This window comes from Eufriesea mexicana, unplaced genomic scaffold, assembly GCF_001483705.2.
Source record: "Eufriesea mexicana isolate 0111107269 unplaced genomic scaffold, ASM148370v2 scaffold5394, whole genome shotgun sequence".
Taxonomy (NCBI): Eukaryota; Metazoa; Arthropoda; class Insecta; order Hymenoptera; family Apidae; genus Eufriesea; species Eufriesea mexicana.
The window spans coordinates 284512-310582 of record NW_016913324.1 but is presented as its reverse complement, the minus strand read 5'-3'; the positions used below and the strand labels follow the sequence as shown (position 1 = coordinate 310582).

The 26071-nt window shown below is 29.4% G+C and overlaps 8 protein-coding genes and 1 long non-coding RNA gene across 11 annotated transcripts; 3 read left to right on the top strand and 6 right to left on the bottom strand.

Annotated features, from left to right (window-relative positions):
• Positions 1-438: 438 nt before the first annotated feature.
• On the bottom strand, positions 439-5831 carry Top1 (DNA topoisomerase 1). Of its 2 annotated transcripts, XM_017906416.1 has the most exons (12): positions 5553-5831; positions 5236-5281; positions 4183-4576; positions 3808-4115; positions 3593-3741; positions 3297-3503; positions 3049-3213; positions 2884-2975; positions 1538-2511; positions 998-1448; positions 780-929; positions 439-672 (listed from the first exon to the last, which is right to left on the bottom strand). In XM_017906416.1, exons 1-12 carry the CDS (start codon positions 5592-5594, stop codon positions 570-572), a joined length of 3081 nt encoding a protein of 1026 aa, XP_017761905.1. In that variant the 5' UTR covers positions 5595-5831; the 3' UTR covers positions 439-569. The 2 variants fall into 2 exon arrangements, with proteins under 2 accessions (XP_017761905.1, XP_017761906.1); XM_017906417.1 differs by lacking the exons at positions 2884-2975; positions 3049-3213; positions 3297-3503; ... (3 more) ...; positions 5236-5281; positions 5553-5831 and adding an exon at positions 2622-2771.
• An 853-nt stretch (positions 5832-6684) lies between these two features.
• Positions 6685-8416, bottom strand: Rnmt (RNA guanine-7 methyltransferase). The gene is made up of 7 exons (XM_017906413.1): positions 8299-8416; positions 8025-8223; positions 7718-7959; positions 7392-7573; positions 7100-7309; positions 6807-7012; positions 6685-6725 (listed from the first exon to the last, which is right to left on the bottom strand). Exons 1-7 carry the CDS (start codon positions 8356-8358, stop codon positions 6685-6687), a joined length of 1140 nt encoding a protein of 379 aa, XP_017761902.1. The 5' UTR covers positions 8359-8416.
• Positions 8417-9449: 1033 nt separating this feature from the next.
• On the top strand, positions 9450-10640 carry LOC108552047 (uncharacterized). Its single transcript, XM_017906423.1, has 4 exons — positions 9450-9474; positions 9547-9984; positions 10061-10201; positions 10281-10640. Exons 2-4 carry the CDS (start codon positions 9559-9561, stop codon positions 10572-10574), a joined length of 861 nt encoding a protein of 286 aa, XP_017761912.1. The 5' UTR covers positions 9450-9474; positions 9547-9558; the 3' UTR covers positions 10575-10640.
• Positions 10641-11391: 751 nt separating this feature from the next.
• LOC108552046 (uncharacterized) lies at positions 11392-13249 on the bottom strand. Its single transcript, XM_017906422.1, has 4 exons — positions 12885-13249; positions 12607-12809; positions 12385-12524; positions 11392-12282 (listed from the first exon to the last, which is right to left on the bottom strand). The coding sequence occupies exons 1-4, from the start codon at positions 13247-13249 to the stop codon at positions 11392-11394; spliced, it is 1599 nt and encodes a 532-aa protein (XP_017761911.1).
• Positions 13250-14131: 882 nt separating this feature from the next.
• RsfS312 (ribosomal silencing factor RsfS-like protein, 312) lies at positions 14132-15177 on the bottom strand. The gene is made up of 3 exons (XM_017906412.1): positions 14823-15177; positions 14438-14698; positions 14132-14358 (listed from the first exon to the last, which is right to left on the bottom strand). Exons 1-3 carry the CDS (start codon positions 15148-15150, stop codon positions 14132-14134), a joined length of 816 nt encoding a protein of 271 aa, XP_017761901.1. The 5' UTR covers positions 15151-15177.
• Positions 15178-15335: 158 nt separating this feature from the next.
• On the bottom strand, positions 15336-16081 carry LOC108552060 (uncharacterized). The gene is made up of 3 exons (XR_001890523.1): positions 15944-16081; positions 15629-15714; positions 15336-15427 (listed from the first exon to the last, which is right to left on the bottom strand). It is a non-coding gene; the product is annotated as an uncharacterized LOC108552060 (long non-coding RNA).
• Positions 16082-16688: 607 nt separating this feature from the next.
• Cdc6 (Cell division cycle 6) lies at positions 16689-18550 on the top strand. Its single transcript, XM_017906445.1, has 4 exons — positions 16689-16953; positions 17033-17962; positions 18044-18249; positions 18317-18550. Exons 1-4 carry the CDS (start codon positions 16689-16691, stop codon positions 18548-18550), a joined length of 1635 nt encoding a protein of 544 aa, XP_017761934.1.
• A 400-nt stretch (positions 18551-18950) lies between these two features.
• Prosbeta2 (Proteasome beta2 subunit) lies at positions 18951-20317 on the top strand. The gene is made up of 4 exons (XM_017906432.1): positions 18951-19058; positions 19273-19452; positions 19566-19881; positions 19957-20317. Exons 1-4 carry the CDS (start codon positions 18997-18999, stop codon positions 20230-20232), a joined length of 834 nt encoding a protein of 277 aa, XP_017761921.1. The 5' UTR covers positions 18951-18996; the 3' UTR covers positions 20233-20317.
• Positions 20318-20390: 73 nt separating this feature from the next.
• Positions 20391-25750, bottom strand: qua (villin like protein quail). Of its 2 annotated transcripts, none has more exons than XM_017906440.1 (9): positions 25676-25750; positions 23470-23562; positions 23187-23303; positions 22704-23044; positions 21794-22553; positions 21537-21723; positions 21208-21456; positions 20815-21111; positions 20391-20740 (listed from the first exon to the last, which is right to left on the bottom strand). In XM_017906440.1, exons 1-9 carry the CDS (start codon positions 25691-25693, stop codon positions 20391-20393), a joined length of 2412 nt encoding a protein of 803 aa, XP_017761929.1. In that variant the 5' UTR covers positions 25694-25750. The 2 variants fall into 2 exon arrangements, with proteins under 2 accessions (XP_017761929.1, XP_017761928.1); XM_017906439.1 differs by lacking the exon at positions 25676-25750 and adding an exon at positions 24034-24100.
• Between the last annotated feature and the right edge of the window lie 321 nt (positions 25751-26071).

Sequence of the window (26071 nt, the reverse complement as noted above, 5' to 3'; positions counted from 1 at the left end):
CCTAATACACATACATATACCTTTCCTTTAATTGGCTGGCAAAGTTTTCATGAATAATTCTATGTACAATGCAACAGCCCATGCTGATCGTGCACTTCTAAATTTAGAGGTAAGGTAGTAAGGTAGTAAAATTCTTGTTTTAGTGAAATAATTCTGAGCTATGTTCTCTAAATTTAGATCATTTGCACAAATCTTGTTTCTTAATTCATAAACATTATAAATTTCTACCTAATGAATTTAATTTTTTGTCAAACTATTCAATTTTCATTTCTAGTATTTATAAGATCAATTAAACGTCTATATGCAAATGCGACCGCTAAAATTTGTATGCAATGATTGCTAAGCGATCAATTCTAAACTACAAGTATGTGTCGATTACACATTGGATATAAAGTCTTTACCGAAATTTAACGTAGTGTTCTATATAAAATATGTCTCCACACTCTCACATTTATTTTTTGTAAATATAGAAAATTATACCGTTACTTTTCTCCCGATAATTTTAACGAAAATTTCACTAAATACAATTAGTGGGAGTTATTTTTTGTAATAATCAATCTTCTATGGGGTTAAAATACATAGTCAGGTCCTGCCATGTCTATTGCCCATCTGAATTTATCCCTCTGAGTTTTATTATAGATCTTCTCGATAGGGACGTTATGTTTTTTACACCTAAACAATACAAAAATAAAAAATTAAATGCAGTAGATATTTGTGTACATAATGTCTAATAATGCTTAATAACGTTTAGCATAAAATAAAAGAAAAATTAAAGTTACCATGCAACAGTAATTCTAGGATCAAGATAATTCAATTTGGAAGTGCCTAATGCAATTTCCTTATTTTCCTCCTTGTCTGTTGCTTGGACCTCCAATTTTGTTAACTGCTCTTTTAATTTATCAAGGGTCTTTTTCTTCTTTTCATATACACTGTAATAACAATTATATAATATAATATTTATCAATATTACATTTTTAAATAAGTAATAATTACATACACTTTTTCTTTAACAGAACCGTGTTTCGCATCACGTTTAGCATCCTTTACAGCAAGTTCTGCATCACTAATAGCTTGTTTCTTAGCTTCTATTTTTGCCTTAAGATTTTCCATCGATTTTGCATGTGTTTTAGGCACTGAACGTTGATGATTACATAGTATTGCAACAGCTCGATTTGCCCTATTATACGATAAAATCTTTTCTGCTTCTGTATCATCAGGATTTGTCAATTTATCTAATTGTTGCTGTAATGTCCATGAAGCATTATATGTTCTGAATACTTTAGCAGTGAGACCTTCCATCAACTCATTTAAATGTTTATTCATAACACTTGTATTAAGACGATCAAATAAATCATCACTTGGTGATTTATTTTCCATAAAAAGTTGTAAATTTTTAAATACTCTTTTCTCTACTGGCACTTCATTGTAATACCTTATAGAATCCTTACCTATATATAATAATGATTGAAAAGCAAAAAGTAAGCTATACATTCACATAATATATACTAATTTTATATGTAAAAAAAAATAATCATACCTAAGAAATCAAATACAACTACATATTCCTTCCCATCCTTTTGTTCATGTAATGTAATATGTTCAACTCGCAAAGAGCAACAACCTACAGTATCTGCTTGATCTTCATCTTTTTCATTACCAGCTCTGAGAGCTAACTTATCTATAAAGTACAATGCAACAGCTCTTTGTCTTATACGCATTTCCTTACTCTTCCAATCTTCTCTATATTCAGCACGAATTTTATCTATCAATTGCGCTAATTTCCTAGCAGTCTCATACTTTTGCCAATCTTTTTCTCCTTTAAGTTTGCTTGATGGATTGAGCATAACATATTTTACTTGTCCTTGAATATTTTCTGTCCAAGATGCAAGCCATGTAACATTCGGATCGTGCCGAATTTCCTTCCATTTATGGCCTGATGGTGGCTTTGGTATATTGGAATCTTTGGAACAATTGATAAGAATATCTTCAGGCATAACTCTTCTTTTCAATTTGCCCATTTTAGGATGTTCACCCCGCCCTCTAAATAAACCAGGAGGTTCAATTTTGAAATTACCTATTTTTTCTTTATGTCCATCAATAGTACAAAAACCATATTCTTTTTGGATTTCTTCATTCTTTTCTTTTATTTTTTGCTTCTCTTCTTTTGTCATTGCTTTTCGCTCTTCACTTTTTTGAACAAAATATGCATGCATTTCTTTAAAATTGCACTTACTTAAGTCAACTATTTTAGTCCTCTCTGATTCAGTCATTACTTCTCTCCAATCATGAAAAAAGTTACTATTAAATGCAGGTTTTGTAGTATAATCGTGATCTAACATGCGTGCATAAAATGTTGCAACTTCCTCTGCATCTTGACTTAATTTCATTTCTTTACCATTATAGTAAAAATTTACATCAGGTGGAAGTGGTTCATATGCAGGTGCAAATACTGGCCCTTTATGTTCTAAAAATGTCCATTTTGTTCCATCACTTTTTTTTTCTTCTTCCCACCTGTAACAATATTTTTACTTATTTCTATTGTGTATTTTCTTTTTTTCATTTTTGTTATATTAATTGCAATGGAACATATTACGATAAAAAAAGTTATAGAAACACTTAACCTCAAAGCAGACACATATTTAAACTCTCCAAATTTAGTACAATATTTACATCTAAAAGTACAATGTAAAAATGTTGAAGATATTATTCTGATATTCTTAATGAAATTAAACATAATTAATTTTAATAATATTTATATCATTTATATCATATTTTACTATCCTTAATTTAAAAAATGAACTTATAAAATGAGGTTAAATAACATAACCTTATCTACACATACAGTAGATTTTAGCGGGATTTTCAAATATTAAAAGATTTTACCATTTCCAAACTTCTTGTTCTTCTTCTTGTTTCTTCTTTCTTGGACTTGAATTTTCACCCTTTGATGTCCTTGCACCTTTTTTCTTTGGTTTCTGTAAAATTTTTACTTAAAATTAAATAATTTCATAATATTATTATACCATCATATGTAGAAAAATGAATTACTTGTTCAATTTCATCTTCATCCTCGTCATCTTCGTATTTTCGTTTCTTTTTCTTTATTTTTGTATCATTCTTCTTAGATTTTTTACGTGCTGAGAGTGGAACATCCTCCTCTTCCTCTGAGTCTATACTTCTTTTAATACTTGTGGGAGCCATAGATCTTGCACTCTGTATAATTGTTATATTACATCAAGTTTTTATTTTAAAATGCGATATAATTTAAATAAAAGTTTAATGTAAATTTCACATACTAATGGCATATCTTCATCTGATTCTTCCTCAGTTTTAATAGTTGTATTATGAAGATCTGAAAGTCTTGTATCATTTCCATCAGTTGAATCCATACTACCTTCTTCTTCATTAACAGGTTCCTCTTCATCTTCATCTTCTTTAATATATAATGGTTGTTCCCCGCCACTGTCATCATCATCTTCTGGCTCAATTTGTGATACAGGTTCCTATTAATAAAATTTATTATTTTATATTTATTTTATTACTGGGATTCATTTGTTTCACTGTTAAAAAAAGAATATAAAGGAATATATACTTCTTTTACTTCATGCTTCAGGGTTTGACCAACATCATATTGAAATTCTTCATTTCCTATGTGATTTGGTTTTATATCAAGTATTTCCTCTTTTACCTTAATTTCTTCCTTTTCCTTGTCCTTCTTATCTTTATCTTCTCTGTGTTTAGCTATAAATCAAATAAAATTAAAATAAAATTTATAATTTCACTACAGATTAGAAAATCATGTCATACATTTTTCTTTGTCATGACGATGTCGATCTTTTTCTTTATCATGACGATGTTTATCTTTATTTGACAAACTATGTTTGTCTTTGTCTTTTTCAGAAGAACGATGTTTTTCTTTGTCATTTGAATGAGATGTGGAATGTCTTTCCTTGTCCTTCTCCAATGAATGTTTTCTTTCTTTATCTTTGTCTTTAGAAATACTTTTATCTTTGTCCCTAGAACTTGAACTTAAACTATGCTTATATTTGTCCTTGTCCTTGCTTTTATCTTTGTCTTTCTCTTTGCTTTCTTTATCCTTGGAACTACTATGATGCCTATAACATAATTTTTTTAATACAAATATAAAAGTATAACAAAGTATAAAATTATATAAAATTATACCTGTCTTTATCCTTAGAACTAGAACTAGAACTAGATTTATGATGATGTTCTTTATCCTTGCTTTTATCCTTTTCTTTATCTTTGCTTGAGGAACTGGTACTTTTATGTTCTTTATCCTTGCTCGATGATGAGCTACTTTTTCTATCCTTGTCTTTATCTTTAGCACTATTGCTACTATCATGCTTATCCTTTTCTCTAATAGAACTGGAACTATGTTTATGTCTGTCTTTTTCCTTATCCCTGTGCTCACTTTTATGGTTTCTTTCTTTCTCTTTGCTTCTCTCTTTGTCCTTATGATCTGATTTATGAGAACGTTCCTTGTCTTTATCCCTATGTTCGGATTTGTGTTCCCTCTTTTTATCAAATCCATTTGACATACCATTTATATGAGCATCTAAATATATATATTATTATTATCACAAAGAAATATATACACGCTTGCGCGCGCCCATATACATAATATGCACATATTATGTTTACATGACGCGCACGCGTGCAAACGCACGTATGTATGTATATATACGTGTGTGTGTGCACATTCACACTACATACGCACGAACGAATGCACGCAAATATTTCGAAGTATTCTTATTAAAAAAAAATAAATTATTTTATGTTACTAATTATTTAAATAAAACTATATAATTACTAAGACATTAAAAAAATCTTACTTAATTTTTAAATTAAATTTATTGTAATTATATTTCAACACATTTACTTAAATGTGAAATGTTAATTTATTCTATAATTTTTTTTAGAATATCTCAATTAAGAAACATTTTATAATTTGTACATAAAAAAACGAAAATTAAAAATTCCCGTAATATAGACTACAAACAAGTGCCAATTCAAAAAAGGAAACTAAATTTGAATTGCAGGAAGTTGTAAGTAGTTCGGACGCTTCGTCAGAGTCGAAACACGTGTCAGACCGGTCGGGTCGTTGGCAGCCTCAACTCTTTGGTCGTCGCGTCGAACTTAACATTTGCTGCTGTAAAGTTTCGATTTCAGCTATGTCAGAGTGCGTACGTTAAACTGCACGATCAAACTGCTTACCACTATGATTCCCAGTCACATTGCTGTTTTCCTTGATCTTTTTTTCCTAAAACAACAAAATTCATATCAAAGTATCATCTTAATAAGATCGTAACATGGTATATAACTATCCACTCTTCTATTGGACTTAACGTCTGGCGGTGCGAAGCGAGCCAGGTAGGACTTAGTCGCAGACGCCATTTTGGGACTTAGAAAAATTTCGCGTCCGCAACTATACCGTACGTACAAGAGAAAAGCCACGATACAAGACAAAATACTAAAAAATTGTACACGTAGGTAAACGCAGCAAAACAAGCAGATACTAAATAGTCACTTACTGAGTCGGAATTCGACTGCGTTGTTGGTTGCTCGAGCTCCATTTCTCATACAAACGCGACTGATAGACTCTGGCAACGCAAGGGCTAACAGAAGCGAGAGAAGTAAAGAGGACTGGGGGCACACACACCAGTCAGTCGTTATTCGACTATACACTTCGCGCGAGACTGCAGCCGTGCCTCCGTTTAGATCATATAGGAGACCCAGTCTAAGTATCAAAAATATCTAACTGCGCATGCGCTTCTTTGCTCCGCCTCTTCGATCTCCAATATAACCCTTTACCCCGCAGTCCGTATCTGTCCTATTCAGTCATATTTCGTTTGAACAACGTTGGTTATAAATGTAACGTTTACAATCTTACGAATAAGGCACATGAAAATATTTGCTAATGTATGAATTGTGTTTTTTCATCGATGAAAATCGCATTAATTTTGAAGAGATATATCTAATTTTTGTTCACCTGTTGTCACAAACTTCAATTATAAGTGATGACATTCGTGCATAAAGTCGAATATCGAAAGTTATGACATGTGCATAGAAAACGTATTAAAATATTTATCTATTTATTATCACTATTTTATCTTATTGATTCAAACAAACTAATTTGAAAAAAAAATTTCAGTTTATGTGTTACATAGTCTCAAAGGTTTCTAAAGTATTAAACATTTTATATTTAATTTTGCTATTTTGTTTTTGTTTACAGTTTTTATAAAAAAATATATCCTGTATTTATAACTGTAATAAGGTAATTTCTTACAAAGCTTAACAAGTTTTATTTTATTCTAAAATTTTTATTTTTTTTTTTAATAAAATATAGTTAGTGGGTAAAAAAAATTGTAGACTTTTTAATCATAATTTAATTGATGATATTAGATTATTTAATGAAATCCATGAAAGTATAATGTACATAAATTATGCAAAATACCATTGTAAAATTATGTAGAACAAATTATGTACGATATCAAAGAACAACTGTATACTATAGTAACATACATATCTATTTCTATAGTAACAGACTAGTTTGTATAATGTAAAATCAATGGTCAATTTTATGCTACAAAATTAACATTATATAGTTTATAATTTTTGTAGTTTTATGTATCTTGATTTGCTTCATTGAGTTTTATTACTTCATTAAGTTTCCATTTTTTGAAAAGCAAATACAGCATATAATGCTAAAATAGAATTAATATTATTATAATAAAATTAGTGGAAAAGTTTAGTTATCAAAACATATAAATTAATTTTATACTAACAAGTAACTTCCCATTCTGGCTGAGATAATGTACCAATTTCAGGACAATTTGGTGATTTTTTTATATATTCTTTAACATGTTGATAATCTTGATCAGCTTTACCAACAAGTGGAACATTAGAGTGTGGTGAATAAGATTCCAAAGCTTCTATTTTTTTAAGTAATAATTCACCTCTGTCCTTCATACGTTTATAAAAGTTACCAAACCTGTAATTAAGTATTACAAAATTTTCACTTTTCACATAATTAAATACAATAAAAATAATGTAAATATAATTGTTGAACTTTTCTTACCTTTCAAACAGTATTAGCTTCAAACCAAATTTTAAAGCTAATTTACAAAATACAGGTAAATAAACAAGAAATTCAGGACAATTGACAACACCTTCTAATTGAAAGTGATATTTAGCTCCAAAAAGTGGAGGTTTTGCTTTATCACAACAAAAGTTTACATTATAAATCTCGTTTCCGAAACTGTCACCATCACATTTTTGCCACCTAGAACTGATTTAAAAAATTTGTTTAATCATTTTTATACAAGTTTAAATGAAAAATGTATTTATCAATATTTAAAATATGAACATACACTAAATCATATGCATCTGGAATAGTTCCAATAAAATAACCTCCTGGTTTTAAACATTCACTTGCATTTTTAATCATACATTCTGCTTGTTCCAATGATTCAAAACAATAATGAAATGCAAATTGACAACTAACCAAGTCAAGTTTTATATTAGGATCTTTAAACTTTTCTTTTAAACGAACCTAAAATTATTCCTTATTACTGATTTTCAATGACAAGATATACAGTAATAATTTAATAATACATATTTCAGAAAAACAATTACATTTTGACACCTTATTTTCTAATCGTTCTCACACAACTTATAAAAGAATAAAACTGAATACCTTTGTACAGTCAGCTATTATAAATTCAGCAGTAAATATACGAGAATGTCTTTCATATTCAGAAATTCGTTGCAACATATTTTTATATCGATGTTCACAATGTTGCATTGTCACTTCAGCCAAATCAGCACAAATTAAATGTCTTATATTCATATTTTTCCATTTAAATAAATCACCTCCTTTACCACAACACATATCTAATACATTTGCATGTGATCCATAAGTATCATTCCTATATAACTCTGTAAATAAATTCTAATCACAATTTCTTGTAAACACATTATGATTTAATAAATTAAAATCTTACTCATAAGCATGCTTTTAATCCAGTTATTAAAATTTCTCATATATAAAATTCTGCTTTTACTCCTAAGAGTAGTATCTTTATTTTCTATTGAATTGTAATGTTTTACAACTAATAATGCGTTATCACTGTATACATCTTTATTTGATGTTCTTGCTTGCTTGTTGCTACTGCCAGTTAAATCCAATGATATATTATTAACCTATGATATACAAATAAAATAAAAATATTTATTAAAGAAACAAAATATTTCAGAAATTCTGATAACTTTACATACATTTTCTTCTATATCCAATTTTCTTTTTCTAGATTGTGGTAGATCATGAGAATAATTCATTTCTGTAGAACAGGGTGTAGATATATTCGTGTAAAAGAAATCTTGTCAAATTGTTAAATTCTATTGTATTCTATCCTTCTATCTTCAATAGATACTTCGTATTTTAATAAATACTATATTATATGTCTCATTATTAACAAATTATTATAAATTAATAATGACTATCAAATATGTTCATGAGAAAACAAGTACACTCAACATGTATTTACAGAACTTGCAATCCTTCAACGTTTTATTTCCAATACAATAAATCGATATTATCAATGCTGACAACGTTATTCGTGTTTTACAAAAATACCCTGCAATTTTTGAAGGTTAATTGAATGTTTTCCTTACCGACAAAGCATGTACATTTGATAATATAATATATAAAATTTATTAATAATAAACATATAAAAAATATATATAAACTTTAATATGTTTAAAGAAGAAATCATACTTTTATGATTAAGTATGAACTTAAAATATTTATTTTTCTTTTAACTAAACATTGAAATATATAAAGTGCTACTGTAAATAATTATATTAAATAATATCTATTAAACTATTTTTATTATTTCCTTTTCTACAATAATTTAGTTTTTCCTTCTTTATAAATATATATCATAAGTATATAATATTACTTTTTTTAAATATGTTATTAAGTAAAATAAAAAACAAAAATTTATTATTCACGTACGCAAATTTATTTAAATTATGATAAAATTTTATTGATACCTTTATTTATACCAGTGTTGCCAAGTATTTGTTCTTACGTTTGCATACCTCGTCATAGTTTCTAAAACGACATACTTTATTAGATTTAAGCAGACAAAATATCTATAATACTTCAAGAAATGTGTCATAGATTTCGTCATTATAAGAATATTTTATATTCTGCGACAAGAAATTTATACATTGTATCAATATAGCTTTATTTTCTGAGGTTGGTAAGTAGATACTGTATTTTCTTTAGATTGTATATTCTTCAATCTGTCATCTATTATCTGATCTAGATTTATAATGCTTATAATATTCTTATCTAAGAGCTTATCTGAAATTCAATAAGAAAGCAAGATAAATAATAGTATTTTGCTTCACTGTCAGTAAAAATTATGGTCCTTTATTTTTTTTCAGGTATTTAAAGAGTTATACATGTATAATTTATTTAAACTGTTCACCTTCTTATTTAACGCACTCTTCTATTAGAGTAAATTTTGCATGCATTATAAGATCATGGATACATTTCCTACACAAAGGTATGGAACAAAAACTGAAAGTTTTGACACATGCATGATTGATGCTGCAAATCAACAACGAGAAATATCTGAAACAGTTAGTGGACAGGCATCTTCTGAAACAGTTGAAGTAGAGAATCAAGAAAATCATGAAACTTCAAGCTTACATCAACAACAACATGAGCCAGAACAACATCAACAAGATCAACCTAATGAAATCTCACAGATACAATCCAATACTCAACAAAGCATGACTCTTACTCCAATTCGATTACCAGCCATACTTGATGGAGAATTCTTTACAGTAATTAGAGTAGAAGATAGTAATGTAACAGTTCGATGTTTACAATGTCAGAAACATTTGAATGGAAATTTAAAATCAACTGGAAATTTTTTAAGTCATATTAAAGTAAGATTTGCTTACTTTTAGACTATTTAAATTTTGATTTAATTATTTTATATTTATTAATCTAAGCGTTCTACAGAGAGTACATCCTTTTATGGTTGATAAAATTAAATGTAAATCTAATCAAAGGAAACCAGCAATGATATATATTGATTTATCAGCTGATAAATGTCCAGAAATAGTAAGAACAAAAAGGGGATATAGAAAATGTTACAAGACAGTAGGTATATTGTTTATAATTTTATTTTTATATAAAAAATTAAGATTTCATAAAAATTAAAAAAATTACATTTCTCTAGGATGAATGGCAACCAGGAAATGAAGAATCTTATGATCAGTCCAATGAGTGGTCTGATACTCCATTAATTCGTAGACGTAAGTTAGAAGAAGCTGAATGTTCTGATCTCTTAAAAATATCACATAATAATTCATTTGTAATGGAAGATGAATTTGATGCAATTGGACGAAATGTTGCAGCAAAACTCAGAAATATGAGATTAGACCAAAGAATTATAGCTGAAAAATTATTAAATGATATTTTATTTGAAGCACAATTAGGAAATCTTCATAGAGACTCTAATATACATGTATGAGAAAAACATTATAGACTAAGGAATGTGTGTAAGTAGATAATGTGAATATAAATGAATGGATGTATAAGGGAGCATATATTTTTTATCAAATTAAATTTATTAATATTTGTTTCTTAAGATTAGCTTATTATACCACATTGATATTAAATAATTTCAAAGTGGTTTTCTGCGAAGTCTAAGCAATCAGATATAAAATGTGATCTATTTTACAAAGATATTTTTTATTTTAGATCACAAATATTGTGAAAATAATATGATTCTAACAAAACAATAAGTATTTAAATTTAATATACAAAGTCTTCAAAGATGAAAACACAGATTAAAAAATACACATATTTTAATACTTATAAGTATTCACATAAGTATCTATATTTACTTCTGTATATAAATATGTAGAGTAAATATAAAATTATAATACAAGTTTAAAACTGGTAGATAAAAGAAAATGCTGCCGTATTTAGTAACTATTTGTAAAAGTTTTTTAGACGGATCATTTTTGTATAAATGTTTCATAAACATAGCTACCTGCAATTTATAGTAATGTATGATAAATACATTTTTAACGCATTGTATAATGACCAATATCAGTCCTCAGTTTCTCTTTTTACATTTAAAAATTGTAATTATAAACTTTAATTGTACCAATTATGTTACTGACCTGTTTATAAATAATAGTCTCCTGATATACCTATTTTTTATGTAAAGCAATTCATATAAATATGAAACAAAACCATGTTCATACAATATATGGAAATTAAAGCATTTGTAAAATCACATTTCAATGAATAATTTATCATAAAACAGTTTTATGCATTTGTCAGCTGGTGTATATCCTACATTTTTTTGGTTTAAGTAAAGCACAATAAATTATAGTTGATAAAATACATAGCATCATACTTCCAAAAATTACATAAAATACATAAGTATACCAAAATCCATCCCAATCTGTATAAAAGTACCAAGATAATGTTAAAAATGTATTTTGTATTAGTACAAAAATATAATACGGTAATATCCATTTATCTGCATATTTAAATTTAATTCTATATTCAATTAAACTAACAATATATACTAATCCTAGCCATAAATTAAGAAAAAAAGCAATAATATCATAATATCTTGTATAATAAAAAAGGTATATTAACATAATACCATAATGTATACTAAGCACAATGGATAAGTAAATAGGATAAAACTCATAGACTACTGCAATAGTAAGTATACGTGCTAAAATGAAAAAGAACCACCATAAGAAACTCAAAAATTTTCCCATAGGATCATCTTCTTCTAAACCTTTTGTTGAATATCTTCGTTGTGGAATTTTTAAATTTTGTATGGTCTTGGTGTTTTTCTGTACTTCTGCAATAGATACTGATTTAGCAAATAATTTCTCAGATTCTGAAGTTTCTGGAACTCTACAAATAGAGTCTGGTCTTGGTGGAGCTGGTATATCGGGTATAGGCAAAGGTGTAACTGTAGTAATCCCACGCAAAGGAGTTGGAGGTGGGGTAATATGTGCATTTTTAGGTGGTAAAGGAGGTGTTACAGATACTTGACGATCTAAAGAAATGTGCGAGTTGTCACATTGTTCCTTATCTTCTTCATGATCTTTTATAGATTCTTTTTGTTCTAGAGCATCCTCTGTGGCATTAATGCTATTTATATTAGGCAGCTTTAAAGGAGTTCTTACTTCAAAATCATGAAGTTCCTAATTATAAAAATTAAATAAGTATTTTAGAAGGATGAATTATTTAAACATATTATATGCACTTAACATATTATAATCACATAATATCATATATTAAAATACCTGAACACAATATTTTTTGAACCACATTGCCCATGGTAATTTCCTTCCATTAATACGTTGACTCTCAAATCTTTGAAAAGAGGTAGTTTGAATAGCAAGTATCACAATTGACATAGTAATAGAAAGCACCTTTACAACTGCTATAAAGATAATATTAATAGTTTCATATTTATGATTAAATTAGGATTAAATCATTACATATAAAATGATAAATTAAAATACCAGATTGATGACTTTGCTGAAATGATGATTGACGAAAAAGTAAATGTGCTTGAAAAATAGCTTGTGGAGCTGCTTGAAACCATGCTTGTAAAAAAAAATATAATTCTATAGCTGCAGGAGCAGCTGCTATGTTTAAAGTCTTTGTTCTCTCTTTCCCAGTTAATATTATAGCTTCAATACATAATACTATGAGACCAGCAAATCTAAAAAAAAATTAAAAATTATATTAATGAGAATCATTAGCATCGTTATTAATTTTATATGGAAAATATTAATACCTATAAAGAGAAAAAAAAACAAAGCCCACCAGTTGACAAAATTGAAGACAAGACCAACAAAAAAAACCTTTTGTTAATTTATCATCATTTGACATCCACCAATCTGGTCTTGAAATAGTTAATATAAAATACATAATTGCAGGTGCATACATGAAACTAATAGTACAACAACCCCAAACAATATTATTTTCTTTGAAATGTTGTATAGCAACTACTAAATCAGCAGAAAAATGAATTATATATATTATACTGATAATCAATGTTGGAATTAAAAAGATTAAATAAATTTGTTCAGTTGACTTCAAAGGGATTTGTAGAAAACATGTAGACTTCTTTTTACAAACTGAATCTAAATTGTTTGCCATTTTCTGAGATCAAATAAATTTTTTCTATCTATTATGTATGTTCATATTTTTCTTCCTTTTATATATTTTCCTTGATAATATTGGTTAAATATCTTAAAGTATTTGTATGATTATCATCTGAAATAAAAAGTTTTATGACAAAATAAGAAACATAATAAAAAAGTACATATTGAAATATATTTTAACATTTCGACATTTTCAATAACTAATAATATACAAATAGAGACGATAAATTTTAATAAAAAATATTTAATAAAGGAATTTAAATACTTATTAAATATTTATATATTTACTTAAATACTGTTGAAAATTAATTGTATTTTCATATATATAGAAGAATAGTTCTTACCTTGAATTTAAATACATAAATCTTTTAATGGAGAATTAGATTATTCGATGTTACTATAAAAATGATATTTTATATTATTTACTGCAAGTGATAATGAAAAGTCGATAATACTTGGCAAAATAAAACAAGTTGTATATTTGAATTCCAATCGCGTTTTATTGAAAGAACAGGGTTAAAATTATATATATTAACACAAAATCGTTTTACGCACATAGAAATATGTATATATTGGAATTATTAGTCAGCGTATGAAATAAAATTGATAACTTGATAAGATTCTATGTAGTTGGCTGCGATAAAATATCTTTAGACATGGACGCTTATTCAGTGGCGAATTACTTCAGAAAGCATAATCATAGAACTTGATGAGGGAAATAATGGGTGAAGTGGGATGGGGGAGAGGGGCAAAAATACTTTACGCAAGTGACATTAATCACATGTGCGTTAAAAAATTATTTTGTGATAATTAAATTTAAAACTTTTATTTTTTCTTATATGAAATTTATAAATTAATACAAATAACATCTTAATAATCATTTACAAAACTTTTGTAATTGGCGATTTTCACACATTTTACTATTTTCATTCTTGCTATTATTCTCAATTGGTTCTAAATCAGACAAAAATGTATTATATTGTTCCATAATATCTTCAGTAGTACTTTTACATTTATCATCATAATCAGGACCAACTGACCATAATGTTTCTAAATCATAAAACAATCTCGCAGAATGTGAAAAAATATGCAAAACAATATTCCCTAAGAAAAAGCAAAATATATATTAATCTAATAATTTTAAAACTATAAAAAACTTCCTTAAACATAATAAAAAACATACCTAAATCTAAAGCTATCCAATCTTTTGACTTCTCCCCATCAATTCTTAGTGACATATCTGTTTTGTGTTTTTTTAATTTATATATTTTACGGATGAAAAAAGCAAGTGTTGTCATATGCTTATAAGATTTACCTGTGACTACAACTATGTAGTCAACATATGACATTTCAGAAGGCACTGAAGCTACGAAGATATCTTTGGCATTATCTTTTTGTAGCAACAATACAAGTTCCTCTATTTCAAATACACCATTTATGCCACCTAATACGAAATTTCATTAATATGTTCCATAAAAAAGGAGAAAAAAGAAATACAAAACTAAAATTATCCTTAAATATCAAAAAGTTTGCACAATAATACATAAGTAAGATTCTATTTCACTTACGTTCTAAATTTATTCCTTCATAAGGATCATAATGTTCCTCATTAATTCTCAAATCTTCCAAATTAATTGCTTCTTCTTTTTCATGGATATCAAAAATAATTTCTGCATCTTTATCTTCAAAAGCTTTATGAGTGCCAGTAACTGAGTCGAAAAGGTTATGTGATTGGTTTTCTATATTTTTGTCATTAGTGAAATGTTTTTGACAATTATTTGAAAATTCTGTAATTTTTCTTAATTGAAAATATGTTACTACATTATTTGTACAAGGTTTACAATATTCATAAAACAATCTTCTTGTTTGTAACAAACTTGATATTAAACTACGCATGTTCTTCTGCACGTGTTCAATAAGGTTACGTACGACTAAATGAATATTACTGTTGTTTTCAACGACTACCAACTCGAGTGTGAAAATATGTTTCTCGAACTGTATATTAAAAAAATTAGAAAACTGCTTTGATTAATTTAAACAATCATTTTATTAAATTGTACAAGATACATTCGGTAATAAAATGAAATCTCTGCATGGGAAAGTTAATTGTATTAATAATTGAAATTAGTACAATACATCGAAGTTGGTCTTTTTAATAATGTAACTCTTGCAGCTGAAACAGAAATATTTACAAACTTAACGACTATATTTACACAACTTTCTTTATTTGAGAATTATTTAATTACATATGAAACCATAAACATGAATGCAAATTTATTACATTTTTTCAAATAAATCTTTTGTGGTACGTGTTTATTAATCATATAAAATCATTGCTTTAATACTTGCAAAAATTGTATCATAATATACTTACAGAAATTATTGATGCAAAATTTATTTAGACCTCGCACGCATCTTCCTCCTTTTGCGTTTTAGCCTACGCATTCTCTTTTTACGCCACTAAAAATTGTAAATTTTCTATTTACTTTTGCACATGTTAATATTTTTCTATTATTTGATTCATGTTTTGTTACCATGCGAATATTGTAGTTAGTAAACATTTTAAGTAATTATATATGTAGTGCAGTAACAATCGTAAAAATGTATATTTTAAGATTTAAAAGATATGTAATAACCAATTTATTAAAGAAAATATTGAAATAAATAAAAAACACTGATATTATCTTACCTTTGCTCTCATTTTCTTGTTATGAAAGTTTTAGATTAGTTTATAATCTTTCGATGTTTGCACAATTTCAACCTTTTACTTCTTTCACGTTTTAATACCAATATGGAAGGGAAACGCTCGCCTCTATTACTCATGGAAACATTGTATTCTTTAGTTTCTATATTTACCTGTAGAGGGCTAAGATATCTTAAATACACGTGTTTTAGGTATACTATGTGAAAGAAAATAATTTGTAATATTTATGTAATAGTATTAATATCTTAATTAAGTAAATGAGTAAAATTTACGATATATGTTAATATAATATTTTTTGTTATATATTATGTTAAATTAATATTTTATCTGTCTGAGAGATATTTGTTTTTGCGCGGGAAATTGTGTTCACTCATTTCGTTTTTTACATGCTTTGCTTTCCCGCGTTTAAAGCATGTTCCCGCGGAAAACTTGAGGCTATGACATTTACTGTACGATACTTGAAAATTTTTTATGAGTCACGCAATATAAGTAATTACTTAAAAAATTAATTTTATAAATTAAGATTAATAAAACATTATTAATGAATGTGAAGTTTAACTGAAGTTCTAGAAAAATTGTAATGTAATTTTTTTCCTTCTCTAAAAGGACGTCGTAAAGTAAGAAGTAACAAGAGAAAAATGTCAATAAATTTACATTAGGTACTTTATTCCTAAAGAAAAAATAAATTTTTTGTGAAAATTGTGTATGTTAGTACTTTTAGTATTTAAAGATGAGTATTCAAACGGCGATACCGTTTAATGTACGGAAAAAAAGTTCATTTTATGGAACTAAACATAAGGTAATGAAAGAAGATTTTACTAATGCAACTGCAAGAGATTCTTCCTATAAATATACACCAACTGTGAAGAAAATTATTACCTTAAGTAGTAGTGAATCAGATTCAGATTCAGATGTAGAAAATAATATAAAAATTCATGCCAATACTGTAAATATACAAACTCCTAAATGTATGCCAAAGACAAATGAATCTGATGGTATGTAAATGAATTTTAAATGTGTCTAGTAGTTATATGTTTTATAACGTTCTAAATGACATTTGTATATCATTTTTAGAGGCACATGGTTCTACACCCCCAAAACAGAGGAAAATAGATAAGTCAGTTTTATTAACATCTTCATCTACACCCTCTACCTTGTTTGGTAAATTGAATTTATTATCATCTCCTGATAAAGAGGAAAAACTGGCTCCCAAAAGATTATTTGGATCAGAAAGGTACCGTAATGCTCGTAAAGCTTTACATGGCTCAGTACCTGAAAGTTTACCCGGCAGAGAAAACGAATTACAAAGGTTACAACAATTTATGGAAGAACATTTAAAGAATGAAACATCAGGTTCTTTATATGTATCAGGACCACCTGGAACTGGAAAAACAGCATGTCTTTCAAAACTTATATTAAGAACTGAATTCGAATCAAAATTTAAAATAGTTTACGTTAACTGTACTACTATGAAATCTGCTGCTACAATTTATGCAAAAATTATTCAAGAATTAGGTTTATCTGTATCAAAATCAGCAAAAAATAGTAAAGCAGTTATTGAAAAATATTTAATTTCGAATCACAAAATGATATTGTTGATTTTAGATGAAATAGATCAGTTAGAAAGTAAAAAGCAATCTGTCTTATATTCTGTATTTGAATGGCCATCAATACATAATTCAAAACTCATTTTAGTTGGCATTGCTAATGCTTTGGATTTAACAGATAGGATATTACCTAGATTACAAGCTAGATGTGAATTGAAACCAAAATTGATGCATTTTTCACCATATACAAAACAACAAATATGTAATATAATATCTGATAGATTAAATGAAGCAAATGTATCTGACTTGTTTACTGGAACTGCAATACAAATGTTATCTGGGAAAGTTGCTGCTGTTTCTGGTGATATCAGAAGAGCATTGGATATTAGTAGAAGGGTAATAGAGCTTGCTGAGTCTCAAAAGATAGCACAAATTTTACAACCAACTAACAGTAATGGTTTGTGTTATATATTATAGAAGTAAAATAAAAGTAAGGAAGTAAATTGCTATTGTTTACAAAGATTAATTTTCTTTTTAGAAATGAACATGCCTAAAAAACAGCAATGTACAATGGATCAGGCAGTAGATTTAAAGGAAGTTATCACTGTATTAAATGGTGTTTATGGTGGGTCTCAGAATATTGAAAAAGAAGAAAGTACATTTCCTTTACAACAGAAGTTGTTATTGTGTTCCTTATTACTCATTCTAAATAAAGGGCGGAATAAAGATGTGACAGTGGGAAGAGTAAGTTTGCTATAATATAAGTAATTGGTAAAAAATTGTAATATTTATCATTATAATCATGTTTTAGTTGCATGAAGTGTATAAAAAAGTTTGCAAAAAGCGGAATATTCATGCTGTCGATGGTTCTGAATTTTACAGTTTGTGCTCATTAATAGAAACTAGAGGTATTCTAAAATTAACGAGGAAAAAGGAACCTCGTTTGTCAAAAATAAATTTAGAATGGGATCAAGAAGAATTAGATGCAGCTTTGCAATACAAAAATATGATGGCAGAAATCATTAATGATACAACTTGTTTATAGATATTATTTAAATAAACTTTCATGATTTATTAAATTTTATATTATATTTTGAAAAGGTTAAAAAGCATATTGCATTTTGTTAATAATTTGTGAAAAATACTTTGGATTAGATTGTAAATTATAGCATGTTTTATATCATTTTTAAAATTACAATGAACGCATCGAATGCCTTATACATTGTGTACAATCAATTGACAAACATTTTTGTTTCAAATGTTATTTCATGAATATTTTATTATTTAACTCTTCATAAATGTAGTATGTGTTCAATTATATTTATAATTATTTGTCTGATTTAATTGTATGTAAAATAATAAATTTGTATTTCTATATACATATATATATATATTGGTTTTCTTCAAAACTGCCATCTATCGGTACATATTAGCAATCACGAAATTGCTTTTCATTAGTGTGTTCGTTTTGATGGAGTTAGAAGTCTAATCATGTCTTCGATACTGATACCTGAAATTCCTGCGCCTGGATTTTCTTTCGATCTTTGTAAACGGTAATTTATTGTTTCAAAATTATATTAATAAAAACACATTTGTATTAATAACTGATAGTATTATAAAAGTAAAATGTATGATTTATGAGTCATAACCTATTATGAATTAATATTGCTGTGTCATTTTTTAAAAACTTTTTTTGTATCTTTTCTTATAAGTTTTATGAATTATATAAATAGTTGTAGAATTCATTTGTACATAAATTCTTTTTAGAAACAATTTTCTGGTACAAAAAGGATTTCAAGCACCTAAAGCTGTTAAAACAGGGACAACAATTGCTGGAATTGTATATAAAGATGGAATTGTACTTGGTGGTGATACAAGATCGACAGAAAATACTATAGTTGCTGACAAAAATTGCAGTAAGATTCATTATCTTGCTGAAAATATATAGTGAGTTCATTTTTAATGAATATCATACGAATAATTTAATTTATTACAGTCATGTGATATTAATTAATACTGTAGTTTAATAATAATAGAGCAATTTAACAATTATTTTCAAGTTGTTGTGGAGCTGGAACTGCTGCTGATACTGAAATGACAACTCAGATGATATCTAGTCAGCTGGAATTACATCGTTTAAATACTAATCGCCTGGTACCAGTTTGTACTGCAAATGCTATGATCAAGCAATTATTGTTCCGTTATCAAGGTCATATTGGAGCTGCTTTAATATTAGGTGGTGTTGATTTAGATGGTCCACATTTATTCAGTATCTATCCTCATGGATCTTCAGATAATTACATGTATACCAGTATGGGTACAGGATCATTAGCTGCAATGGCTTTATTTGAAAGTAGATGGAAAGCTAATATGACAGTAAGTATATCACATTTTTATATATTGAATTATATTTGTATTGCGTGAACTCATTTCATTTAAGAATATTTGCAGGAAGAGGAAGCTAAGTTATTAGTGGCAGATGCCATACGCGCTGGTGTATTCAATGATTTGGCTTCTGGTTCTAATGTAGATTTATGTGTCATACGTAAGGGTTCTGTTGATTATTTGCGTCCTTATGATGTTGCTAATGTTAAAGGGCAGCGTAATGTATCGTACCGATATAAACGTGGTACTACCGCTGTACTTAATAAAACGATTCATCCTATAATCGTTGAAGGGGAAACTGTACGTCAAATCAGAGCAGAGCCAATGGATACTTCATCTTAAAATATATATTAAACAGTTCTAAATTGATTAACTTGGATGTATATGTGAATTTTTAATAAATAAAGCCTTAATAATAATACTTAAATTTATGAATTTTTTATTTTATTTTGATGCTGTAATAACTATGATACAAAACTGTATTATTAAAGCACAAAGTTTTAAAAAAGTCCTGCTGATTGTTTTAGTCTTTGCCTTTTCCAAGCAGGAAGTTTTGCGAATTCTTCTGGTTCCATTTTAAAAATTGCAATGAAATTATCAAAAGTAAGATGCATTTCTTTATGAACAACATCAACACCAGATGGTAAATTTTCTGGGTCACCTTTTAAAACAGAAAGAGGAAACTTCATATAATTATCGAAGTTGCTCGATGATTTAGATAATGTTTGTATTTTCGGTAATAATTCTTTATCTTGCAAAAGCATGCAAAATGTTTCAAATGATTTGTATTCTCTTAATAAATTATAATTCCAGTTATCAAAGAGTCCAATAAATGTTGATGGTTCCATCCCTAAAAGAAAGATATTATCTCTTTTATAAACAAAAGTTTCTTTTTTTTTTTTGTAAGTAAATAATTTATAATACCTTGTTTAATTATAGAAATTGTTGTATTTCGATCTCGACCAGCTGGATGAGTGAACAAAAATATCATTCCATCATGTACACATTCTTTTAACGATTTAGAAGCAGAAGACCTTCCAATCCAAATCCATATTACATTTCCAGCATCTAATAACCAAACAGCTTCTGGAAGTAGACTGCTCTGACCAAATCCAAGAACTTCTTCACCAACAAACATTTCAGTATCTGTCAAACATTGGTATAAATGTTTCTCAAGTTCTTCTCCGTCATCGATAATTTCTGTGCCGTAAGTTCCTTTACCTTAAAAAGAAGATGTTCTGAATAAATGGAGAATTATGTGCAGTGTTATGTTTAAAAAATAGTTAGAAATTATAGTTAACATCTTTTGTTTTTAACCTCCGAGTTCTGTCCAGAAATCGTTATCTTCATTATTTTCAGTTATTAGAGGTGCATTCCTAGGCGCAAGACGTCTAGATGCTTGCCTAGCGTCGCCAGTACTTTTGCCGCCGCACCATACTACAGATGGATTAGAAAATAGAATAAAAACTCCACTAGAATCGAGGCTACTGGATCTCAAAGGCCGTTCAACTGCTTTAGATGTATAAGGAGTAGACCCAAAAACTCTAACAAGATACTTCTCTGGAGCTACGAAATAAACATTTCATTAATGAATATTCAATTAAAAAGCAAGTAATAAATCATTTATCATTTATTTTATTTCTTACGAGAATCACGATGCCTTCCAGCGAGTATTTTTAATTTTCCATCGTAAATTTGCAATAGATGAGGTGGTTCTCTACCTTGGTATGCTTTTACTAACTGGCTAGAGGTATCTTCTGATAAATGACAAGCTGTTTCTAAAGCAGCTTCTCTATCTGCATTTATAGAATGGACTCCTTCCCAATAATAAATCTATGATATTACGTCATATGAAATTTAATAATCATAAAATTTAATAATCGAAATTATATTTTTAACATACAATTGTTCTACTCCTACGTCCTTGACCGTATTTATAGCACATTACGTAACAAGCTTCCGCGTAATATATTCCTTTATCATCCACTTGAATCATTCCTTCCTTATCAGTTACTCTCCAAAGAGTTCTTTTACCAGATCCGTCATCTACTAATTGACATGCAGTAGCCATTTTAGGTCTTTCATTCATATAATCAGGGTCAAAATTTGGTGGCAAAGTAAGCGGTCTTGTTTTCGCTGGTTCCCATCCTCTAATGAGAGCCTTCATTTCCATTGGTTCACAAGCTTCAAGTGCTCTTTGTACCGATACACCGTTGCTATAATTTTTTTTTTTTACGAACCCGCGTGCATTGCGGATTGCTTCTAACTTTTCTCGTGCGTTTACATCACGCCCAACCCAAGCCCAAACACCAGTTTCACCACGGTCAATTAAATAAACAGCTTCAGAGGTAAGATCTGATCGAAGAATCGGTCCAGATTTCAGTTCTGCAACCTTGTATTTACCAGATTGTTCGCTGCATCTATACAACTTAACTGGACTTGGCATATTAACTCGGTAAAGGCGATCAGGTTTAACTGCCCTAATAGAAGGGTCTAAAATACCGGCGAACAGCCGTCTATCTCCTTCAGATAGTGTCTGTTCATATCCATCGTCAACAATGATGATACGACCGTTATTTTTTTTTCTCATTTCCAATATAGTGACAGCGTGTCGTTTATGCAGTGGGTCTGCTGATGATCCCAGCCAGAGGAATACGATACCCCTGTTTCATTACCATTATATTATTATTATTATTATTATTATTATTATTATTATTATTATTATTATTATTATTATTATACCACAACAAAAATGACTAGTAAATATTCAATAAATTAACGTTATCATAGAAAGTTTTCAATTTCCTACGCACAGCGATATAATTTCTATAAGAATAACATCCCGCGAGCTGAAATAGTCCCAATGAACTTTCTCAAGTTCCGTTAGGATAGGAATTGCTACGCCAGTTACTCTATGCAATTTGCATGATGGTGTTTCAAAGTGAAAATTTTCGATAACGAGATGTTGACGGAAATAGGCCAAAAATCTAGAACTTTCTCGTCCTTGAGCCTCCCTCGATAGTATCGTGGCAGATACTTGCGAGTCCAATTCAGCTGCTCGAAGGGCGGCTGCCCCCGAGATTGTAGAGTCGCATGAGGATCCAATCCAAAAATGAATTACACGGACTACTGTGGCCGACTTTAACTCTTTAACCTGTTTAAATGACGTAAAAATATATTTATTTATAATTTAATTTAATTCTAAATATTTCTTTTCTTTTAAGTGAAACTACAAATATTTGTATATCTTATACAAAAGTAAGAAAAAAAGATGAAAATAATAAATAAGAAGTTACCGGCATTCCAGGATAAGGGAGTGGGCCGTCTTTTGACGACACCGCGTAGATAATGTATGCCAACTCTGAGAGGAAATATCCCATATTACTTCCTGTAATGGCTGTGACTCGTAAACCCTGTTGCACGAATATTAAAAGGATATTTAGTATTTCACACTTTCACTCTTTGAGCTTTTTAATAACTCACAATGTAGCGTAGCTAAGTAAAATTATAGAAGGTATTTAGCTATGTATATTTTGTTACACTAGAGAATAATTATTTTTTGCTTCTTTCTTACGATACCTCAATTTTCCAAATACGAAATGTGCTGCTGTTCTTCGGAACATTCTTAAAGATTTCACCGTTAGAGTCATCGGAACGGCAGGTTCTCTCGTCCTGCAGTATATCATCGAAATTTTACTTTTAGGAGACAGTTACATTTTTTTTAATAAATATCATATAAATAACTTTCATGATGAATAAATTTCTTCTTTATTTTGAGAAACTTTTAAATTTCCTTTCCTTTATACCGGTATAAAAGTTTGACAATAAAGTTTAATTTCAAGGTTTTTATAATGGAAAGTTCGTGATATCGAATTGATATCGATGTGGTTCACATGCGCGATATCGAACAAAAGTAAGAAACGGACAATGTAAAAAGTCGATTTAATTTTGATAATTCTCGCGGTAAAATCGTACTAGCCATCATTTCTTTTGACGTGTTAGAATAAACTTTATTTTGTCTTATATTTTTGAAACATTATTTTATCCAAACCGTGTTAACGTAGTCATGAAACTCGCGCCTTATATTCTTTCCACACTTTCTCTCGCGAAATCATTATTTGTATTGTATCTTTAATTACACACCGGCTCTTCGACCTTTCCCAATAGCTCTGACATTTTCGACAATCGATTTTTCGTCGTTCGATCAAGATTTTATTCCTTGCGAGTTGATCACTGATTCGTCGATTCCTTATGAATCACTTTTGTATTTTAAATCGATCGAATACCTGCTCGATCGTTTTTTTTATCAAATACGGAATCACAATATAAGTCTACGCGTATGAATTTCGCAACGGAGAAACGCGATCAGTGCTCGTACGGAACGGTTGCTGGCAGAAAACTGGGGTATGAGAACTCGCGGGAGCGAGGTCCTCGGAAGGACTTAATCGCAGGTAATCCGTAATCATGCGTATGTATATACGTGCATGCGACTATGCAAGCCTACACTGTGTTTATGTTTACGATTCACGATTGAACAGCAGAAGGAAATATAATTCGTGAAATAATCCACAGTTCTATGAGAAATTAATTGGCATGTTTTCTTCACGGCGAGTGATATTTCTACTAGAGCAGGATGTAAGTACGAATAAGTGTTACAGAGAAACGGATTTATATTGTTCTCGTATCCGTAGCAATAACCGGGTAGATGCAGTGGCACAGTTTGAGTAGAAAGAAGATGCATATTGTAATTTTAATAGTTAACTGGTAACGAAGAATGAATAACTAGTTTCCTCGATAAAATTATGAACTGGATTATGAAGTTACCATTGTTGAACTAACCTACAAAGTCCAAACATCGAAATTCAATTATTTCGAATATCCTACCTTTTATTTCTTTCTTCGTGTAATTGTTTCGTTCTGACACGAAAAACTTTTCACCGTTATCAACTGATACGTTAATTATTCTATGCTTTTCACAGATATCTATTGTTTGTTGCGCTGTCTTAGGTGCAATGTATTTCGACACCGATGAAGTAACACGCTGTTACCTCCGGGCGTCCACTGATTGCCGTTAATGCGCGAACCTGTACATTGGTGTAGGTGATGTAAAGTGCAGCTTTCGCACGTACACAGGCACGCTATTGTCTTTGCAGATGCATCTCCGCGTTCATTCATGTCCACGCCCGCACACACGCACGTTACGAACGGTACGCGTGTACACGTGTTATTCGAGCATCGTCCCGGTCGCCCGCGACGATCATTTGTGGCAGGAAGTGGTGACTGCACTTGCCGCACGCCCACCAACCTGTGCATATATAGCTGATCTCTCGTGGACAGCTTCACGAGGAAGTGAAAATTTGTAGCTGTCCATATTGACGGAGATTAATCGCGCGGCAAAAATTGTTTCCTTTCTTCTTATTCTTCTTTTCTTGGGATAATGCAGCGTGCGATGATATTTATTTATTGATTTATAGAATCATTGGATATTATAATTATTATAAACAATAAAATTGAAAAGAGAAATGATAGTAACATACCGTATAGTATATGTAGAAAATCAAATTTTTGTTCATGGTACTATCGATACTTAGATTTTGAAATTAACAATGAGGAAATCTTATGACTGTTTATGAAATACTGTTTTGGAATAAAGTTTATTTCCATGGCAAAGAAAAAAAAAGGCCAAGGAGTAAACGATCGGTTAGTCTTATCGCTCCTTATCGCGATCGTTCCGATTTTTCTCGCGCCTTTGTTTTCGCGTAGTTTCGCTCCTCCGCAGACTTACCCGTCTAAAGAAATCCATCGTTCTTCTTTCCCCGTTTTTCCGTCACGTCATTTAAAGGAATGTATATAAATGATTTAGCGGCGATATGCGCTAAGGAGCAGGAAAGGAGGCGTTTGCTGCGAGGTAACACCGTCTAACTGTACGTGAACACAACTGATACCATGCGCTCCTAACTAAAAAGAAACCGTACCGGTGTGGACTTCTCCGGAAGTCGGCCCGGAACCCGGGCCGGCCAGCCGTGACCAGCGGGTACTGGGTGGATATACGTTTCAGCTATGCGGGCATCGCTTCTATGGTAGACATATCTCGCTCCAACGCACCTGTTCTGTATCTTTTTAACGTCATTCTGCGTCATGAAGGTTCTTTATCTTTTTGTTGTTTCTTCTTGGCTGTCTT

Bases quoted from the DNA above. Each gene is read 5' to 3' on its own strand.
- Top1 (XM_017906416.1), bottom strand. From the start codon at position 5,594: ATGGAGCTCGAGCAACCAACAACGCAGTCGAATTCCGACTCA. The intron at 4,116-4,182 runs GTATAATTTTAT...ATTATGTTATAG, and splicing joins AGTTCTAAGGATAAAGACAG to GCATCATAGTAGTTCCAAGG. The intron at 673-779 runs GTAACTTTAATT...TGTATTGTTTAG, and splicing joins CCTAGAATTACTGTTGCATG to GTGTAAAAAACATAACGTCC.
- Rnmt (XM_017906413.1), bottom strand. From the start codon at position 8,358: ATGAATTATTCTCATGATCTACCACAATCTAGAAAAAGAAAATTGGAT. The intron at 8,224-8,298 runs GTATGTAAAGTT...TGTATATCATAG, and splicing joins AATTGGATATAGAAGAAAAT to GTTAATAATATATCATTGGA. The intron at 7,310-7,391 runs GTATGTTCATAT...TTTTTAAATCAG, and splicing joins CCAGATGCATATGATTTAGT to TTCTAGGTGGCAAAAATGTG.
- LOC108552047 (XM_017906423.1), top strand. From the start codon at position 9,559: ATGCATTATAAGATCATGGATACATTTCCTACACAAAGGTATGGAACA. The intron at 9,985-10,060 runs GTAAGATTTGCT...AGCGTTCTACAG, and splicing joins ATTTTTTAAGTCATATTAAA to AGAGTACATCCTTTTATGGT. The intron at 10,202-10,280 runs GTAGGTATATTG...ACATTTCTCTAG, and splicing joins ATAGAAAATGTTACAAGACA to GATGAATGGCAACCAGGAAA.
- LOC108552046 (XM_017906422.1), bottom strand. From the start codon at position 13,249: ATGGCAAACAATTTAGATTCAGTTTGTAAAAAGAAGTCTACATGTTTT. The intron at 12,810-12,884 runs GTATTAATATTT...ATTTTTTTTTAG, and splicing joins GTTTTTTTTTCTCTTTATAG to ATTTGCTGGTCTCATAGTAT. The intron at 12,283-12,384 runs GTATTTTAATAT...TTTTATAATTAG, and splicing joins TCAAAAAATATTGTGTTCAG to GAACTTCATGATTTTGAAGT.
- RsfS312 (XM_017906412.1), bottom strand. From the start codon at position 15,150: ATGCGTAGTTTAATATCAAGTTTGTTACAAACAAGAAGATTGTTTTAT. The intron at 14,699-14,822 runs GTAAGTGAAATA...ATTTCGTATTAG, and splicing joins TGAAGGAATAAATTTAGAAC to GTGGCATAAATGGTGTATTT. The intron at 14,359-14,437 runs GTATGTTTTTTA...GCTTTTTCTTAG, and splicing joins TTGGATAGCTTTAGATTTAG to GGAATATTGTTTTGCATATT.
- Cdc6 (XM_017906445.1), top strand. From the start codon at position 16,689: ATGAGTATTCAAACGGCGATACCGTTTAATGTACGGAAAAAAAGTTCA. The intron at 17,963-18,043 runs GTTTGTGTTATA...TTTTCTTTTTAG, and splicing joins ACAACCAACTAACAGTAATG to AAATGAACATGCCTAAAAAA. The intron at 18,250-18,316 runs GTAAGTTTGCTA...ATCATGTTTTAG, and splicing joins AAGATGTGACAGTGGGAAGA to TTGCATGAAGTGTATAAAAA.
- Prosbeta2 (XM_017906432.1), top strand. From the start codon at position 18,997: ATGTCTTCGATACTGATACCTGAAATTCCTGCGCCTGGATTTTCTTTC. The intron at 19,453-19,565 runs GTGAGTTCATTT...ATTATTTTCAAG, and splicing joins TATCTTGCTGAAAATATATA to TTGTTGTGGAGCTGGAACTG. The intron at 19,882-19,956 runs GTAAGTATATCA...GAATATTTGCAG, and splicing joins GATGGAAAGCTAATATGACA to GAAGAGGAAGCTAAGTTATT.
- qua (XM_017906439.1), bottom strand. From the start codon at position 24,066: ATGTCAGAGCTATTGGGAAAGGTCGAAGAGCCG. The intron at 23,563-24,033 runs GTGTGTAATTAA...GATATACTGCAG, and splicing joins TGGGAAAGGTCGAAGAGCCG to GACGAGAGAACCTGCCGTTC. The intron at 23,304-23,469 runs GTATCGTAAGAA...TTCGTGCAACAG, and splicing joins TTCGTATTTGGAAAATTGAG to GGTTTACGAGTCACAGCCAT.